Consider the following 19,921-nt stretch of genomic DNA (forward strand, 5'->3'; position numbering starts at 1 on the left):
TTTATACCAGCCATTCAGCACTTTTCATTTTGTATTATGTCCAATCAGAAGTCACAGCCCAGTGAAAGGGGTGGAGTTTGAGCAGACACTGCTTCAGTTTATTGACAAATGTGGTCTGAAATTTTCTAAATGCTTTGGAATTGGCACTGATGGATGCCGTGATGATCGGAAGGCATAATTCAGTGTTCACATGTCTACAGAAAGAAAATCCCAACCTTGTGTTGATAAAATGTGCGTGTGTCATTTTTTACAATTGTGTGCCAAGCTGTTGACACGATGCCTAGGAATATCGAGTTCTTGATTTTGCATACATATGGTTTACCCACAGCAGTCAACGCCAGCGACAATATGCAAAAGTCTAGCAACTAATCAACGATGGTACTGCACCTTTAAAAATACAACAACAAGATGGCTCGCTATCTACAATTGCAGTGCTAGGATATTATCTCAATGGGATGAACTAAAATTGCACTTTCATCGTAGTAAAGATAAACTTAGATGTTATGAAGCTGAGATTCTGTTTCAAATGTACAGCAATCCTGTAAACAAACTGTACTTGCAGTTTGTGACTCTGATTCTAAGTGAATTTTCAATATCAACAATCTTTTCTAGCTTGAAGAAGAGAACCCCTTTCTTATGCTTGACAACCTGAATTCATTCTACCGATCTATTCGTGTAAGATTTTTAAACCCTGCTTACCTACCAGCGTCTGACGCTCACTTTGTAAATGTAGATCTCACTGACAAAAGTAAATTCCTCTCCATTGTCAATGCTGATTTTGGGGTCCAATTTCACCTGACTGCAGAAAGAGCTGCAGTGAAAAGTGACCGGTTGCCTGAAAACATTGCCATGTGGAAGTCATTGACTGTCTTTAGCCCTTCAGTCATTCTAGCCCAAGTCAAGCCCCCTCTTCGACAGTTTACTTTGCTTAGCCTTTACACAGGTGATCTTGGGAAATTAGATTCCCAGTATAGGTCAATAAACTTACTCCAGTGGAAAAATATAGAGGACAGGAAAGCTGTGGATTTGTGGATTGAGGTTCTGAACTACAAAGATGCTGCTGGGGAACAGTTTTTCAACAATTTAGCTGGTTTTGCACTAACACTTCTCTGCATGCCACTGAGTAATGCAGATATGCAGCATGAATTTTCTCTACTGAATGTGGTGAAATCTAAACTCAGAAACCGACTGACCCAAGAAACTCTTGGAAACATCTTGTCTATTTGCTGTGGATTCAGACGACTGTGAATATGCTGTAAAGACTTTATACCTAGTAATGACATGATTCAGCTCTTCAAATCAGACATTTACCAAAATGATGCCATTCAACCTGAGGAGGGCATCCAAGCTGTAAAAGTGAAAGGTAGGATTCAGCAAAACAATCAGTTGAATTGCAGGTTACTACTTTGTTAAATCTCCCTTATTAAAAAAGTAGTATACTGCAAGTATGCCTGGGTCCAAATATTAGGGTTTTACTGTGTGAGGGAGGAGACCTTCACATTGTCTCAGTATGTATCTGAACATTTACTGCAAATGTTTTTAACTGTTTTTGTATTGTGTTGCTGATCCTTGTGTCTAGTAAGGAAAATAATAAAAACAAAACTCACTTACCTGTTGTATCGGGACTGGAGGCCTGTGGTTGGGAGTGTCCTGAAAAACAAAAGAGAGGTTAATCAAGAGTACTGTTTAGATAGTTGGTTTGGAAGGGAGCACACTTCCAGAACAATGTATTGCAGTACTATTGTTAAGATAAATTTTAAAATGAACAACAGTTATTTTAATGTGCTTGTTTTTTTGATATGGATGGTTTAGGTAACCCGAGTTGGGTGTGGTGGTGTGGTCCTCCATCTTGACAGGAAGTGGGGAACCAGCCATGTTAGTGAGGGAAGCTTTTATTGACTTCCCTGGGTACTGATTTCCCATAGCAGGGCAGTACCTATAGAAGATATTGAAAGGGGGATAGATGATTTTAATTAAGTTTCCCTCTGCTTGTTTTAAAGCATAGTTTTAATGCATGTGTTAGATTAATGTTTAGTTATATATATTCATTGATGTGTTTCTTTTTTGAATACTTTTATTTATTATTGATAACTGTTTGCTGGTTTGTTTTTATATAACCACCTGCATAATGGTTTATTCTGGGGGAGGGGTAGGCCTGGAAGGGTATAAAGGCTGTTAGTTGGTTCAGTCAGGATCTTCCTGTTGTGTAGATCAGAGGGCAGTTTTGCAGCTCTAGGGTTAGACTTAGTTATTGGAGTCAGTACCTGTGATTAGTTATTTTTGGTTTCCACCTTTTCTTTCTTCAAATTGTTTGATATTTTGTTCACTTAGCTTTTTGTTTATTATTGTTCTTAAATAAAAATAATTGGTTTTGCACCAAACATCTCTGTGATCTGTGTGCTTCCCTGCAAATCAACACCAGCTGCTGGCTGCACTCTCCAACATACTGTTAATGATATTATGTTGTACTATTTTACTTTCACTATACAATGTTTTTTTTTTTTTTTTATAAAGGTTGTCACATATTGCCCAGTAGCTTTTTTAAGCCATAGACAAGTTCAGTAATGTGATATAGACAACATAATGTTCATGTGACCGGAAATGATGCAGAGGGGAGGCTGGCCTTCTTTTCAAGTCCAGTTGGCTTTTTTTTTTCACAGATATCTGGCAACCCTGAGCAGCGTGGTAACCCTAGTTTCTTGCAACAGTTTCTGACCAAACATGTGTGAGTAGTACCGTTGTGTAAAAATGTAGCTTCAAATTAACAGTTGCATTCCAGAAATTTAGAATAAGAACAGCAAAAAACTAAAATACACTTAAGCTTTGTGTGTTGGACATGCGACACTAACAAAATGCAGTGAAAATAATTTGAATGAAGTAAGGAAGCAAAAGGCTCAATAATTAAACCAAAAAGGAAGTGAACGGTTACAGTATCAAGCTGAAAAAAGTTTTCTTTGTGAACTCCAATAAACCAACGTTATCTATTCTTTCGCCAGTCAAGTCGTAGAGTGCCTAAATAACTCTTTGAGTCAACACAAACAGATTTGTTTCGTCTGTTGGATCTTCTTAGCAGCCACAACTATCCCAGGTAAAATAGATTTGGTTACTGGTAAGCGTTGTTTAGCGTCAGGAGTTTAAGGATTATTTAATTGCGCAGCACATTCCCTAGTTAGATAATGAACTTATACTATCTCAGCCAAAGAAACATGCACGATAATTTAAGACGTTACCATTAGAAGAAAAAAAGACTCTATGTAGCTGAGTTTTGGACTAGTTTTTTTCTCTTATAGACCATTTTAAAGTGAAAGCAGAACGCATAGAAATAATTGGGACTTTATTTTGGAAGTGTACGGGTGAGAAAAAAAAAACATTTAGGCAATTAAAAATGAAATGCACTGCATTGATTGCAGTAATAAAAAAAACACATTTACTAAATGTAGCTCTGTGATTGTGCTAATGAAAATATCTAAAATGTACTGAAATGTGCTTGCTGTGGTGCATTTAATATAGTAAATAGTAGAACAAACTTGATGCAAACTTGTTTTTACTGAAAATAAACATGTAGTCATAAGGGCTGTCTGTATTACATGCTCTCAGATGAGGACTTCACTAACACTGAGCATGGGATGGGAGCTGCAACATACTGTTTCCCATATTACAAGTGGACACAATTAAAGGTGCGGTCACCAAATCCACGCACGTCTTGTGTTCCAGGGGCCTTGATGCTCAAAGTCCATTTTTCTTGTTGGTCTTGCCTTGCTGTGAGCAGTGCTGAAATAAATCTCCTTCATTGCACTAATGAAGTACTTTGTCAGACACTACATGCAGACCACTACTAGTCTAGCATGTGCTTAAACCATGCACAAATGCAGCAGAATGCACCATTTGAATCCCTTTTTTCAAAAACTTCAGACATGTTTAAAACAAAACAGGTACGTAAAAGGTACCAAAAAAATAAATAAATAACAAGCCCAATGTTTGTGGTCATTGTTATTTTTAGTATTGTTAGTTGGTTTCTGCTGCATCCTATTCTATGCATATTTGCACCTGTGTAGAACAATATTGGCAAATGTAGAACAACTGGACTGTATAACAGAGTGTATTTTGTACTGTGATAAAGAAAGGGTTAATGTATGTTTCAAACAAGTTGTGTGAGCAAGAAGGAGTGGAACAGAAGCAGCTTGGGGTGCACGTTTTGTCTACATTTTTTTTGGGGGGGGGGAGGGGGCAGCATATAGTTAGTCTCGGCCAGGGTTGGTCAATTCAATTCAAGAATTTGAATTTAAATTTGAATTTGAATTGAAAAAATCTTCAGGATACAGAATTGGAATTTGAATTGGAATGGAAGGAAATAGAATTTAATTCCATGAAATTCCACTCATTTTAAAAAGTAAATGCCACATTTACCAAACGAGCAAGATGGGCTGAATGGCCTCCTCTCGTTTGTAAACTTTCTTATGTTCTTATTTATTTTATACTATATACTTTATACTTGTATATTATATCACTATAAACAATACTGATTGTAGTAGCATTAATATATACTTTCAAATACTGTATCTTAAGCATGGCTCAAAGCTTTCAAAACTTGGTTTTTGCATTTTTGTAATGAGATGTTGAAGAGCTACAGTAGTCCTGAGTGGGATGTAACAACATAGGAGTGAAAAACTAAAGGATTAAAGAACGGATGAATAAAGAAAAACAAATAATTAAGGACTACAGTAGCTCTTAAACATCTCGTTACAAAAACGCAAAAAAATAAGTTTTGAAAGCTTTGAGCCATGCTTAAGATACAGTATTTGAAAGTATATAGTAATGCTATTGCAATCAGTATTGTTTATAGTGATATAATATAAAAGTATAAAGTATATAGTATAAAATAAATGTGGCTTGACTTTTTAAAATGAGTGGAATTCCATGGAATTAAATTCTATTTCCTTTCATTGCAATTCAAATTCCATTTCTGTATCCTGAAGTTTTTTTCAATTCAAATTCAAATTGAAATTCTTGAATTGAATTGGAATTTACCAACAAATTCCAATTCCATTCAGAATTGACCCCAACCCTGATCTCGGCACTACTTGGGAATTCTGATCCAGAGGACAAGACTTCCAGTCCTGCCTTGCAAAAGCATTCCCAGTATACAAGGTAGAAATTGATCAGACTATTTCTGATACCATATTGCTAGTTGACTAATATAATCTGTATAAGAATATATTTGCTATAATTTAATTGCTATGATATCACTATGCAATATTAAATAAACCGTATAATTGGATATGAATAATTGATACTTGTCATTGTCTTTACTATTCACTATATAATCATATAAGGTTTAGGACTAAGGTATAAATTAATCAATTTCCCACACCTGTATGTTATGTACTTTGTCCTTAGTTGTGACGTACTTTTGTTTTCTTTTTCTTAAGAAGACATTAACTTTACAGCATGTAGTTTAGACATTTACAAAAGAAAGCACAGCCTTTCTCAGTAGGATTGAGTTCGTACCACACAAATCACTGTTGTTATTTTAAACTGGTAGACTGATGAAACACACTCTGTTTTTAGCTCCAGTGGAAATTATGCAGTACAATATTTTAGTTTACAAAGTCGTCATTCTCTCTACACAGCAGTGTTGCCAACTTTTCAGATCTGAACATAGCCAGATCGGCCTCATAAAGTCAATATTTTAAAGCAAAAGTCGCCAAACAATCATAGTACATAGACACACCAACAACTACACATAGTAATGCAGTGGTGTAGTCCTGAATCTAGAAGTACCGGAACGCTGGGGGTTGATAGAAGAGCGAGTGTGCCAATGTCATGCAAAAATGGCCTATGAAAAATGTTCACAAATTATTTATAGCATGGCTCAGCTTCAAATTTAAAGTTGGTCTGAAACGTCTAGGTGATATGGTTGTGAATAGTAAATGAATATCGAACTTCAAACCAATTTTACCACTGGCAACGCCATGTTGCTGGTTTGTTTAGAACCAGGTTTGTGGTTGTTAAGCCCGTTGCTAAGCAAATGACGCATTGACTTTCTTTGCGTATTCAAATGGGGCGGGGCAATATTGGATTTCATTTTAATTATCCCGACAATGATTCTAAAAGGATGTTGCTAATACAGGATAATCTAAATGTTTTGGTGATTTTATATCTCTGAAATTCTCCGATGACTATCCTGGAAATAGCAAGATTTGTAGCTAGTTGCTTTTGACAAAAATTGTCACCAAGTCAGCCCTTAAAGTCACTAGATTTAGTGACAGATTGGCTAAGTTGGCAACACTGCTCCACAGTCATTATTTATGTGATGTAGCACCCAAATACCACGCACATTCCAGACGTTATAGGAAGTGCGTGTCTAAAACGTTGTACGACTTCAAAGGAAGGGTAAATCACGTTTTCATGCTGAAAAGCTGTACAATTGACCAAAAACTAATTTTTGTTTTGCATGGAAACATACCCGGAAGTCGTACACTGTTAGAGTTTTCTTTTGTTGTTTGTTACGGTACGGTACACCATATATTCAACGTTTCAAATTTTTGCCATTTGCATAAAAACTGTTTAATAGTTAAGTTGTTTTATAAGCAAGATTATAAAAAATATTGAAGCTACTACAAATAAAATAAAAAAAATACCTTTTAAAATAAATACATAAATAACGAAGCTGATTACACTTTGTTCCTTCTTTTTTTCTTGAAAGAGCAACAAGTTTATTTTATTACAACTTGTAAGGTTTAGTTATAACTATGTTTTATAGTATTTGATGATTTTTTACTGTAAACTGCTCTTTATATTTTCATGTTTTTACTGTTTAATTGTATTTTTATTAATAACCTGTTTATTTGTTTTATACTTACAGAAAACACAACAAGTAATCAGAGTACAGTAGGACAACACTAATCAACAAATAACAAAGCATGACTAGGGATTGTCCTGTTTAAGAGCCCGCACCCTCAATGCGCCAACATAGTTATATAAAGTATAAACGTACAATCTACCAACAATCCAGAGTAACGTAATGCTGAAGACAAGTAGATAGAAAAAAAGAAAAAAGGAGAAAAATAAATAAAAGAAAATAAAAAATACCAAAATTAAAAAAAGGAAAGGAAAGAGAACAAAATTAGAGAGTAATAGAAAAGAAGAAAAAAGGAAAATAACTCCCAGCTCGGCACTCGCTAACAGCAAAGGGAGGAATCAGGGCACAAACCAAATGAATCTTAAGATATTAAAGTTCAAGCTGTTCAGTGTAGGACAGAAAGGGTTGCCATGCAGTGCAGAACTTTTTGGTAGACCCACGTAAAGTAAATTACATTTTTTCCAATTTGAGAAACTGCATGACATCCCCAATCCAACGGCTGTATGAGGGAGGGGCTGACTGCTTCCAATTGAGCATGACAAGACATCTAGCCAACAATGTGGTAAAGGCCAAAACATCAGATTGGAATCTAGTTAAAGGGATATCCTCGGGAACTACTCCAAAAAGAGCTATTAAAGGGGATGGGTCAATGGGCAATTCAAAAACATTAGAAATGGTGTCAAAAATACACTTCCAAAAAGGAACAACCTGGAGCATTACCAGAACAAATGAAAAAGTGAAGCAGGTTCTTGTTTGCATCTATTACAAGCTGGGTCTAAATCTGGGTACATTTTTAACATTTACTTCTTCATGAAACTCCTCTCTATTTGTGCCAAAAATTCTAAAGCATAATTTTCATTACCATTCATTTTTTCAAATCTTATTCCCAATAAATATGCTTTTTCAAGACATGATAGAACTCTCTTTTTCCTCCCTTTACCTGCAATATTCTTAAATTGATCTTGTATCTCTTAATTTCTTATCTGCCATTATTTTTTAACAATATTCTTGCCAGTACTGCCTTTTTCTACTGCTGATTCCTCTTTATGCCATTGTTTTAGCTTTATTATATTGTATGAGTGTTTCCTTATTCATTTTTGTTCTTTCTTTAATGCTTTTTTTCTTTGTTTTATAACTTCATCACATTTCTTATTCCACCATGGAACTGCTATTTTTTTTTCTTTATTAGAATAGATTATTTTTGCTGCCATATTTAGTCCCTTTATTATGTTCTCGTTAAATTCATCAGTATCTTCTGATATTTCAATACTTCCTCAAATTTCACCCAATTAGCTCAATACCTTCCATCTCGTTTTTAATTAATTTTCTATTAATCGTAATAATTGGATCATGATCACTACCCATATCATTGTCATCCAATATGTTCCTCTCACATTTATTAAATCCAACGTACTCATTTCCCCTGTTCTTACATGAACACGCATTAATTTTTATTATTTAATATACAGAGATTCAATTACATCTTCTATCATCCTCCCGGTTACCATCTGTAAAACTACTTCCTCATATTGTATGATGACTATTAAAGTCTCCACAAAACACCATTTTTTGCTTTTCTCCTTCCATTAATTGTAATACATCTCCTTTAGTATTTTTTACATGGATTATTGAAATGTATTATTTTCACCTCTCCTTTTTCAGCCTTTTACTACATTAACTTCTAATCTCGTCTCTACCTTACCTTCTGTAAATATTAAATTTTCTCAAATCCCAATACAGCACCCCCCCCCCCCCCCTCCCACCATCTCTATGCTTTCTAATTAATACAAATCATGGAATTTTAAAATGAAGCTTTGGAATCAACCATGTTTCTTGTATATATGAAAAATATACATTTATTCTTCTTTCTCAATATATTTCTTATATTCCTGCCCACTTGCAATGAGACTTCTTGTGTTCTACTGCAATATTGTTATAGCCATTACATAATCCCCTCCACCCACTTCCACGCTCACTTCCAATATTTGCATTTACCTGTTCTATGGTCATTCCTGTCATCTCTAGATAGTTTTCTCCTGCTTTATTATTTCTGTTTGTTAACTGTGCAGTTTATCACCTTCACTATGAAATTAATAAACTGTGGGTGACATGTATCAAGCATTTGCACCAGGCCTTAAAATTGTCCCGTATGTATCACGACACTTTTGGCAGGTTAAGGCGGTGTTAGTACCAGCAAAATGCGCTCCGCCATGCAATGCGCTCCGCCGCTCATTAGCCTTGCATTTTAAGAGCTCATTTGTAAATGAAGTCTATGATTTTAAAATGAGATTTACGAAGCGGCAGAACAGCAGTGCCGGCCCTAAAAGGGTCCACAGATAAAACCGATTTCAAATTGGTCTTATTTGGGTGCAAAGAAAAAGTCAGAAAGCAGTTGATAAGAAAAAGCATTATGGCATCAGTCATATAGGGGCCCGGAAAATTCACGATATTTTTAAAAGTAATTCACTAATGACAATAAAAAAATAAATAAATAAATAATAATAAAAAAAAATACGAATTTCACAGTGTCACAAAACCACCATTTTATAAAATAATAACAATAATAATAGTTATATTTACATTATATTCTATATGTAAGTTGCCTAAAATGTCTTATCATTGATAGTTCATCAAGAACATCACCCAAAAACCAAGGCTAGCTACTGAGTCAACTCTTTAAAAATGTACATTGTAACTCGATTCCCTATTGAAACCATCTTTAAAATGTAACAAACTTCTGCTGGAAACAAGAGTCATTTAAAATGGTCTGTGTTGGCTATAAAAAAAGGAACAAGCAGACAAAACAGATTTTTTAAAAACAACCTTAAATGACAAATTCAGCAACATTTTCAAGTTTTGTAAACCTTTCAAACTTATGTTGACACATCCATTAAAATGACCGTTTAATTCCCATAGCTCATTTTGCTGCCTCTAATCCCAAAATATTAAACACGGGAGAAACGTAAACCTGAAATGACAAAACAGAAGCGCTTGTGTTTCTCTTTATACACACTGTACATTAGTAGTGTGTAGAAATGCCATTATACAGTATGAGGAAAATCACCAATCATGAAGCCGGTATTTGTTTGACCTCATAGCCGTAGTAACCAAATGCATGGCATTGACGCCGAACTGTGCAGAGGTACTGTAGCGCTGCTTCTACTTGATAAAATTACTAAATCAATAGGGGAGGTGAAGAGTAATGTAAAAAACTGTAAGGAAAATAAAATGCCTATTTTTTCACGGTAGGCATATAAGAGATGTACTAAAACTGCTGGCAATTGCGACACTGACAATTGCATCAATTTGTTAAGAACTTTTGAAAGCACATTTTAAACAGTTGCAATTGTTGCTGGCATTTCCCAGTCTGCTTTTTCTCATGCATTGCCAGTTGTGCTCAATGCTTTCTTGAGGTAAACACCCAAATACCTATTTTTCCCTAAAAGCAGGATGTACTTACAAGGATTGAAATGACATTTCTGGTTTCAGCAACGTGTTGGGAGCAATAGACTGCACACATGTGCTGCTAACCCCTCCAGCACATTCTGAGCATCTGTACAGGAACAGGAAACACACCTAATCTATTAATGTGCAGGTGGTTTGTAATTGTGCACAGTTTAACACTGCACCACTGACTAACTGAAATAAAAAAAACCTGACAGTATACATTTGGCTTATAGGCTACTCAAGATAATATGAATTAGTGGTATAATGCAAAATGTGTTGCTGGTCCTTTGAAATTCATATCAACAAGGAACTTGCCAATGTGGCACCATAATCTATTTTCTGATAATTGTCTTTGCATTGTACTCCAATGTGTACAATGCAGCAGCATGGTTCATTTTGTGTTACCGGTAGGCTACAGGCTAAAGTAAAAAGAAAGTGTGCCAGGTATTCATTTGATTTTACTACTGTACTGTATACTGTATAGGACTACTGTATATATTTATATTCATAATGTAAAGTGTAGCTTACCCAAAATACATTAGTACTATTTCAGTGTAATGATTTATACATTTAAAATACATTGAGCACTATAAATGTATGTGTGTGCGATTTTATTGTATTTTTTTAAACCGACAAACATGTCCGGTTTATCGAGGGGCTACTGTATGATTAGGAAGAGCTTTTTGATAGAAGCACATTTTTTATTTGGGGGTGAAGGTGGGGGACCCACTATAGAATCTGATTGGATTAAACTGCCTTTCAATATTTATTTGAAAAAATGTTGCACGACTCTCACACAAATTGTATACTTTGTGAATTGTTGCAATGAAAATGCAATTTGCGGTATATTTTGCGCTGCGACTGGCCCATCTTAGTACATCTATCCCTTAGCTTACAGCAGGTAGTTTAAACGTTTACAACAGTCCTTACTCAGTAGGACTGAGTTAGTACCACACAAATCAATGTTGTTTTTTAAACTGGTGGACTGATGAAACACACTCTGTTTTTAGCTCCAGTGGAAATTATGCAGTACAATATTTTAGTCCATAATGACACCTTAAAACAAAAAAGTGTCATATTGTTTACAAATTGTTCTGGATCAGAGGTAGAGACTGGGGCACAAACTTGGTACCTCATTCTTATTTTAAAATGAGGCTTTAAAATGGTACATCCCCTATTGTAAACTGTCTAATTTATTCATTACTTTTTTTGTTCCTATGTGTTCATTGAAATCCATTATATAAAACCTGGAATAACAATGGAAAATACAGCTTGCATTGAATTGTTTACACATGTAAGATTTGTGGACATGGGTAACAATAAATATGTACTGTCTATTTACAGGTGGAGACTGGAGCACAGACTCCTGTCCGTTCAGTGTCTATACAAAACAGCCCGGCACGTTTCAGCAGACAGTCTATTTAAACAGGATTAAAGACCTGGAATAGCCATGGAAAATGCATCCTTTATTGAATTGTTTATACTTGTAGGTTTTGGCCACACGGGTAACAATCAATATGTCTATTTTTGTTGTCTCTTTAATAGGGTATCTTTTTATAATCAATGTTAATTCATGTTTTATTGTATTCATAATTCTAGAGAATAGCCTCCATGAGCCTATGTACATCTGTCTCTGTAATGTATTTATGAATGCACTCTTTGGAACAGCTAGTTTGTTTGCTGCATTCTGGGTGGATATTCTTCGACACCCAGGTCATTTCTTATGCATTTTGTTTTGTTCAAATGTATTTTATGAATCTCTATGCTATTATAGAAATGACAGTTTTATCAGTTATGGCCCATGACAGATATGTAGCAGCGTACATGCCTTTACAATACCACACCATAGTGACAATTCCAAAACTATATATTTGATTGCTGGCTGGATCATCCCTGTGTGTTTGATGATCATTTTAGTGGTACTGGCTGTGATGCTTCCTTTATGTGTAAACATCATTGATAAGCTATATTGTCACACCTGGGCAGCAGTCAGAGTTTCTTGCACAGGCACGACTGTTAATAATGTATATGCTTTATTTTCAATATATTTATTTTTCATATCTTTTGGTTTTATTTTATACTCTTAGATAAACACACTTAAAGTCTGCAAAAAAAAGCTCCAAGGTTCATAGGAATAAAGCTCTACAAACCTGTCTCCCACATTTCATTTCATGCAGTACCTTTTATATTAGTATCTTCATAGACGTGATTCAGAGCCGATTCAGCCTTAAGAAACTGTTGTTTGTGTCATCCCCTCACTGGAATTTCTAATTGTCCCCCCTCTTTTAAACCCCATTATCTATGATATGACTCTGCCTGTGATACGCAAAACAATTATTAAAATATTAAGAAAAAATCTAATTAGTCCAACTATAACGTATTCAGATTCTTAATAATTAAAAACATTGCTATCCAGTGCTCTATAGAGTCCAGACACAGATTAAACGGGTACAAGCACAGAGCACATTTATTTAAGTATTCGAATACTTCAGACCATACATAGCCTAGTTCAACAGTTCTGTAACATGCTTTTCACAAAGTCAGGTATGCAGGGCCGGCCTTAAGGCGAGGCAAGCGAGGCGGCCGCCTAGGGACCCCACCCTTTAGAGCTGCCGTGAGATTGAATGTGTTCGTTATGTGCGCGCAAAACACTCGGGGTGCAAAATTGGGGTACCTCATATAGCACCAGCAACATTAAATTCAGGCACCAGTAGACGTGTTTAGGTAGTAGACTTAACAGGTAACAATACATTGTAAAATAATGTTTCGTGTTCACAAGCCTCTTCACTTATCGCAAAGGTTAAGCTTTGCTAGTTTATAAACACATTTTATTGATTAAAAAATGCTAAAACCAAATCAGTTATTGCAGCTAATGTAAATCTAATCTAACAATGTAGCTACATTCACAAGTTACTGTTTCATTTAATCATTTTGTTAATTATATTTTATTTTTTTTACCCAGTAAAATACTGTATTTCTGAATGGAATAATATCATAATAATAATGAAAATTAAACTACATCTACCGTTTCTTAATACAAATTATTTTTCTTCTAAGAAATAAATTTAATAACATTACAGGCTGCTATGGATGAGAGATGTCTCCGAATTTCCTTTGGGATACATTGTGTTAAAAATATTTACTGTAACACAAAACATGAAACGCTCATTGAGGAGCAGGGGGATGGGGCTGATTTTGCACCAACAGACTCTCTGGTGATAAATTTTCAAAACAGTTTAGCACCAATTTTCAAAACGATTTGCACCCCTGACACTGTAGCTGCAGCTCATCATGTCGGCACCTCGCAAGTATGAGTCCTGTGAAAATGCTGCAGGACATGCATGGAAACAGATGAGCTGATACACCATTCCAGTGATGGCTGCTTCTGGTGAATGCAGATTTTCCAGGCCAAACTGTCAAATGAGAGATTTGATAAAGGGCTTTCCTGCCTCTAAAGCAAGCAAAATGTCTTTGTAATTAATGTTCTTACGTAATTTAGAACATAAAATGAAGAAAGGATTTGATAATGCCCAGTGGTTATATGTTTTTGTTTTTGTTATTATGTATTTACCTGACCTGTCAAAACCCACTTATAGTCGAGCATTACAGTATTTTTCAATAAGCCTATTAGGGCACGGTCATTTTAGAAAAAAATATGTGCTATGTTTGAAGTAGACTAGAATCCTGAGTGCTTTGAACTTGTGAATTATATAAAATAATAAAGTCTAACAAACTAAGGTACAGCCACTAATTTATAAAGGTTCATCACAATAGGGAAGGAGATCAATTCAGTCTGTAGTAGTGTGGTGTGAAACAAACCAACTGACCTCCCTTAATACATCCTACTGTCTCACAAAACACCTCTGTGCTCTGTGTCTGACAATCACCCTGGATCGTCCCAGAATGGCCACTTACAGTAAGTCTGTCTCTGCTGTAGCCAGTGGAATAGGTCCTCAGTGGAGGCTGGTTGATTCCTTGACGTATAGTTTGATCTCAGTTAAAAAGTGTTTAATTTAAGAATGAATGAAAGTGTCAGTGAAGTTCTATCCTCAGTATGTTGGTGCTTTCTGTTTGTATTCCTTGTTTACTTGTCCATGTTAACTTTCAAGAGCATACTACCTGTAACTGTTACAGCTGTGATGCCTTTGCATGAGAATCAATGTCTAACCCTGAAACCACTTCCAAAGACACAAATGTGGACTACAGAAACTTGATTTTTAATAAGAATGAAATTAAAAATATATTGAATATTAACATACTTACGTTTTCTTTACTTATTCAATTATTATTTGTTTATATAGCAGACGCCTTTATCCAAGGCAACTTACAGAGACTAGGGTGTGTGAACTATGCATCAGCTGCAGAGTCACTTACAATTACGTCTCACCCGAAAGACGGAGCACAAGGAGGTTAAGTGACTTGCTCAGGGTCACACAATGAATCAGTGGCTGAGCTGGGATTCAAACTGGAGACCTCCTGCTTACATGCCCTTTTCTTTAACCACTGGACCACACAACCTTCTATTCACAATGACGTCACAGAACTCAAAGGTATCAAAAAATGTATTATTCATACAAAGTGTTTAAACATTCAACATAATGACTAAAGAGTCTATCCTATATTGTGCCTGTACATGCATGGCATAGACATTACACTAGACTGATTTATCAGTGGTCAGGGGCTCTGTGATGCAAGGCTTGTGCTCAGGTGCCTGTAATCCTTCTTGCCGCTGTTGCCTTGAGCTCTGCAGGGCAGGATATTGAACATCAAACATTCCCTTCTGGGTCTGAAAGGTCATGTAAACAGAGACACTGACTTGCTAATAGATCTTGTTTTCAATGGATTATTCATTAAGCTCCTACATCCCAGTGGATGTTTCAGAGGCAGTACCCCCTCCCCCCTCTAAAGGAAGCATATAAAGCTCAGCACATTTCAACAGACTCAGAAGTACTGTCCACACAGCACTGCATGCTTCTACCAGCAGCGTCCACATAAGCACTGCATGCTTCTACCAGCAGCTTCTCCTGAGGATCTCTCTGAGAGGTAATTTGAAAAATAATATTTTAATGTATGTGTGCCTTTAATCTCATGTTATTGTGCTATTGTAAACATGTTATTGGGTCCTGATTCTATGTATCTTTATTATTTGTTTATTGATTTATTTGGGAGATTCCTTTATCCAAGGCGAGTTACAGGTGTTACAGGGCAGTACAGGCTTACAAGGTCAATATTTAAATACACTATAGTGCAAATTAAATTACTAAAGTACAATATGAAATAAGATGCAAGTTAGGATGACAGCAATTTATATCTACAGTGAGAGAGTCGTAGTGCAATAATAGCGCATCTGCTGTACATGTTGTATTTTTATTTTTTTGTTTTTTATATATATATATATATATATATATATATATATATATATATATATATATATATATAGTTGTAATACTAGTATTAGTATTGATTAAAATCAAGTATATTCACAAAGCTTAAACTTGTCAGTCATTTAAAGAACGCTAGCTAATCATAGAACTGTTCGAAGCTTCTTTAACAGTCTGAAAAAGTGCACCTTTGCTGCACCCCTAAAACATTGCTGCTCTCTGGCCAATGGAGAAGGGATTTCCAGTTGTTATAATATGTATAATACTGGTAACGTGCTTCAAGCGAGAACTACTTTTTTTGATCTGCTTCCCCAGGAGTTGTGTGTAGTTTTACCCAGATTATATGACTGAGTGCTTAGATTATGGGAGAGCTTGTACAGTTGATGACAGCTCCCAGTGTTGCTTCAGAGAGCAGCAGGAGACTGCCTGTGTAGTTACACAATGACATGAAGGGTTAGGATTTGACAAGATGTGTGTGCCTGCACTTAAATCTACCTTTAGGGAATGTAAACAAGCTTGACAGCCCACAGGGTCTGGGTTCTGATGAAGTTCATTACACAGCTTGGTAAACTATAGGACACATGTTGTAAATAGTGGACTAACATTTCAGTAAAACTGGACTGATGTTGAGACACAGCTGTTAAAGAGTAATCACTTGCATATTACAATCTCTGTCTTTTTACATGCATTTGGTTTAGGGTTGAATGTCTTACCATTTAAAGATGACATCTTTTTTAAAATTATGTTGTTATGCTTCAATGCATTTATTCAATTTTAACTATTATGCTTCATCATGTACACTTCAAAATTTAAAAAGGGCATGAATTGGAAAGTGGAGAATATATACACTGATTTCACTATTTGCAGCACAAAGGTATCCCCTTTTTAAAATAGGAATATATTTAAAGTAATATTAACTGAGATGCTTTAGATGATGTGATAATCAATTGCACAGTTATACCACCTGTATTTTCCCCATTCTAATCTTCATACTAATATGTTTTTTTATGTATTTATTCGCAGGTATTTTCAAGAAACAGCTATGGAGAAAAAGAACTCATCCTACGTTACAGTGTTTACCCTTTCTGGATTAAATGAATCAAGCACAAATAAATATATCTATTTTTCTTTCACTCTCCTGGGTTATCTCTTTATCATTTGTGTTAATTTAACTCTAATTGTAATAATAGCTCTTGAAAAGACACTTCATGAGCCCATGTATTTCTTCCTCTGTAATCTGAGTGCTAATGCACTGTATGGAACTGCTGGTTTCTTTCCTAAACTACTGTTTGATTTTCTGTCTGATCCGCATGTCATCTCATATTCTGGGTGCCTGCTTCAAATATTTATCATCTACAGTTTTTCAGCATGTGAATTATCAAATTTAACAGTGATGGCATATGATAGGTATGTGGCAATATGCAGGCCCCTGGAGTACCATGCTATCATGACTCCTTTGACGACTGGTAAATTAATACTGTTTTCTTGGATTTTTCCACTCTGTTGTGTATCTATTGGTACTCTATTGACTTTCAGGTTGCCTTTATGTGGCTCCCACATTGAAAGACTATATTGTGATAACTGGTCAGTTGTGAAATTATCTTGTGTAGATACTACTGTTAACACTGTATATGTTCTAGTATGTATATTCTTTGCACATTTCCTTTTTATTTTATTTTCCTACATGAAAATACTCGGAGCGTGCCGGGCATCTAGTATAGCAATGAGTAAATGTTTGCAGACCTGTTTGCCACATTTGTTGACGGTGATCAATTACATCATTGCCTTGCTTTTTGATGTAATGTACAGTAGATACGGTTCAAATGATATTCCACAGGTTTTACACAATCTCCTGTCTGTGGAATTTCTAATCGTCCCCCCTATTTTCAATCCTCTCATTTATGGTTTAAACCTTCAAAAGATCAGAAATAAAGTCACAAGAATGTGCAGCTGAAACAAAGTAATTCATACTTAATAGATTCCAGATGTAGTTGCTACTATCGCCTTACATTTGTAAGAAATCAAAACATTAAATTATATATTGTGTTCTATCATTAATAATAGAGTGCATTAAATATTTTTCATGAAAGACACACTTGATTGCAATACAAAACTGAAAGTTGAGTAGTTTAGTAAGATATGTGCTTATACATACAGGATTATTTAATTTGTAATTGACTCAAGAAAGTGACAGAATCAGGTAAGTTAAATGGACCTGATGCACTTTTCCAACCTAATTGTAAACCTCTCTTAAGCCCTTATTTTGGTAATATAAGCTGAAATGCTTATTTATTAAGGGTCACCCATTTCTGAGGGTAGCTTCACATTTTATATAGAAAAATGTATCATCAAAGGAACCAAATGTACTGCAGGCATAAGAGCAGCTTCTGATGTAAAGAAAAGTAAGATTTCATGATTGTATTTAATGTAATGTATGTTAAACTGAAATAGTTTATATCCATGTTAAGCACAAGTACAGTACATGTGTACAAAGGAAATACATTGTTGGTCTTGTGATTAAAAACAGTAATTCCAGTCAGCCTTTCAAGGCAGATTCATGGACAGTTTAATATGCATGTTTTACAATTTTGGAAACAATAAAGAGCTGTATTAAACCATAATTTATGATATTATTTATATTTGTATATAATGTCAACAATAATGCACAACCTTGAATATCTTGATTTTATAATATGGCTTAAATACAATTGAATCCATATTTTATGTACTGTATAAATACAATATAATATGTATGTATTTTGTTCATGTATTTGATGTACAAAATGCATCCTTACAGCAAAAATAGGTGTTGCATATTGCAATGGGAAGTATTAAAAGGTATAGAAAAATATATTATAAAAGGAACCAAATGTCCTGTATATATATTGCACATTTATTTTGTACACAATACAACTGCAATTCAGATGCTTGAAATCAGCCTTGCTTCCTTAAAACATAAGCTTGCACAACACTTTTGATTGTAAAAAACTTTTTTTTTTCCTAGACGCCACAGCCCTCTGACACAGTTCAGTGAAATGTGGTCGATTGAGCAACATGTACTGCGTAGTGCACATGAAGTTAGCATTAAAGGAGTGAAATCCAATCAGGTAGAATGACACAACAGACTATATTTTGGTTCTTTGTTTTTCAAAAATGTTATTTAAGATATTTCAAATACACCTCTTCCTGATACCTAATCACGTCATGTCCAATGGTCTAGCTATAATCATACTGTACCATCCAACCCTGAGCACAGGAACTGAATAGATACCTGATAGCAACAGTGTTATTGTACCAGTGATTGGCTGTGACTTGGACACCCAGGTTAAGCATTGGCTCAGGTGTAAACAAGTTAGAAAACAATAGGAAAACAATGGAACTACATTTCAATATGACTGTAATAATGATAATATAGAAGAAAATTCAAAACTTTGGAAAGTAGGACAAATTTCAACAGGAAAACATTATGGCAACTACAAAAACAAATCACAAAATATGTTGAGTTTTCAATAGTGTTTTCATTTAATGGTAAGTAGTACTGTATACCATTTTGAAATTATCAGCGATGACATAAACTATTATTTTGTGTTAATTAACACATTTCATCAAAAATGAACTTGACAGCTCCAAGAAAAGTTTTAAACACATACAGTGAAAAAAAAATATGCAGAGCTTGTTGATTCATTGCCTTTTAAATACATTACTCCCCTGTGAGCGGTGTGAATGAAACGTGTGCTAACAGGATCCTTTTTCTCAAACAAAGCATAAATACAACTCTGACAAAAGTGACACCTCTGGTGACTGTAGTGCTATTTCATGAAGTCATGTGACTATTTCAAGCCCCCCCCCCCCCCCCCCCCCCCCCCACCACCCACCACCCTCCAGGCGTTCCATTCTTAAATAAGCAATGCCACGTCTAAATAAAATGAGATTTGCACCAGCTACTTTTACTTAAAAATACTCTTAAGATCATTTTCGGGTATTATCATTCACTACATGTTTTGTCTTATTATCGCACTGCTGTAAGATATGATACAGAATAGCTATACATGTGCAAAAAAAAAAAGTATTCTTTTTTTTATTATTATATCGTAAAATACGACCCATAGGTGCTTGTCATTTTGGGAGTTCGTGTATAGAGGCTGTACGCCTTTAAGAAAAAAGATGGGCTATCAGCTGGTGATATACAAATGCTTGCAAGTGTAGAGCCGCACCAGGGTTGCCAGTTCTG

The 19,921-nt window shown here is 35.2% G+C and overlaps 1 protein-coding gene across 1 annotated transcript; it reads left to right on the forward strand.

The window, feature by feature from the left end:
* The first annotated feature begins 15,266 nt into the window (after positions 1 to 15,266).
* Positions 15,267 to 17,876, forward strand: LOC117405650 (olfactory receptor 6N1-like). The gene is made up of 2 exons (XM_034008862.3): positions 15,267 to 15,352; positions 16,714 to 17,876. Exons 1-2 carry the CDS (start codon positions 15,312 to 15,314, stop codon positions 17,642 to 17,644), a joined length of 972 nt encoding a protein of 323 aa, XP_033864753.3. The 5' UTR covers positions 15,267 to 15,311; the 3' UTR covers positions 17,645 to 17,876.
* Positions 17,877 to 19,921: the final 2,045 nt, after the last annotated feature.

The sequence above is a fragment of the Acipenser ruthenus genome, chromosome 8 (genome assembly GCF_902713425.1).
Source record: "Acipenser ruthenus chromosome 8, fAciRut3.2 maternal haplotype, whole genome shotgun sequence".
Lineage (NCBI taxonomy): Eukaryota > Metazoa > Chordata > Actinopteri > Acipenseriformes > Acipenseridae > Acipenser > Acipenser ruthenus.

Coding starts and splice junctions, on each gene's coding strand:
- LOC117405650 (XM_034008862.3), top strand. CDS start 15,312: ATGCTTCTACCAGCAGCTTCTCCTGAGGATCTCTCTGAGAG. Junction 15,353..16,713: donor CCTGAGGATCTCTCTGAGAG/GTAATTTGAAAA, acceptor ATTTATTCGCAG/GTATTTTCAAGAAACAGCTA.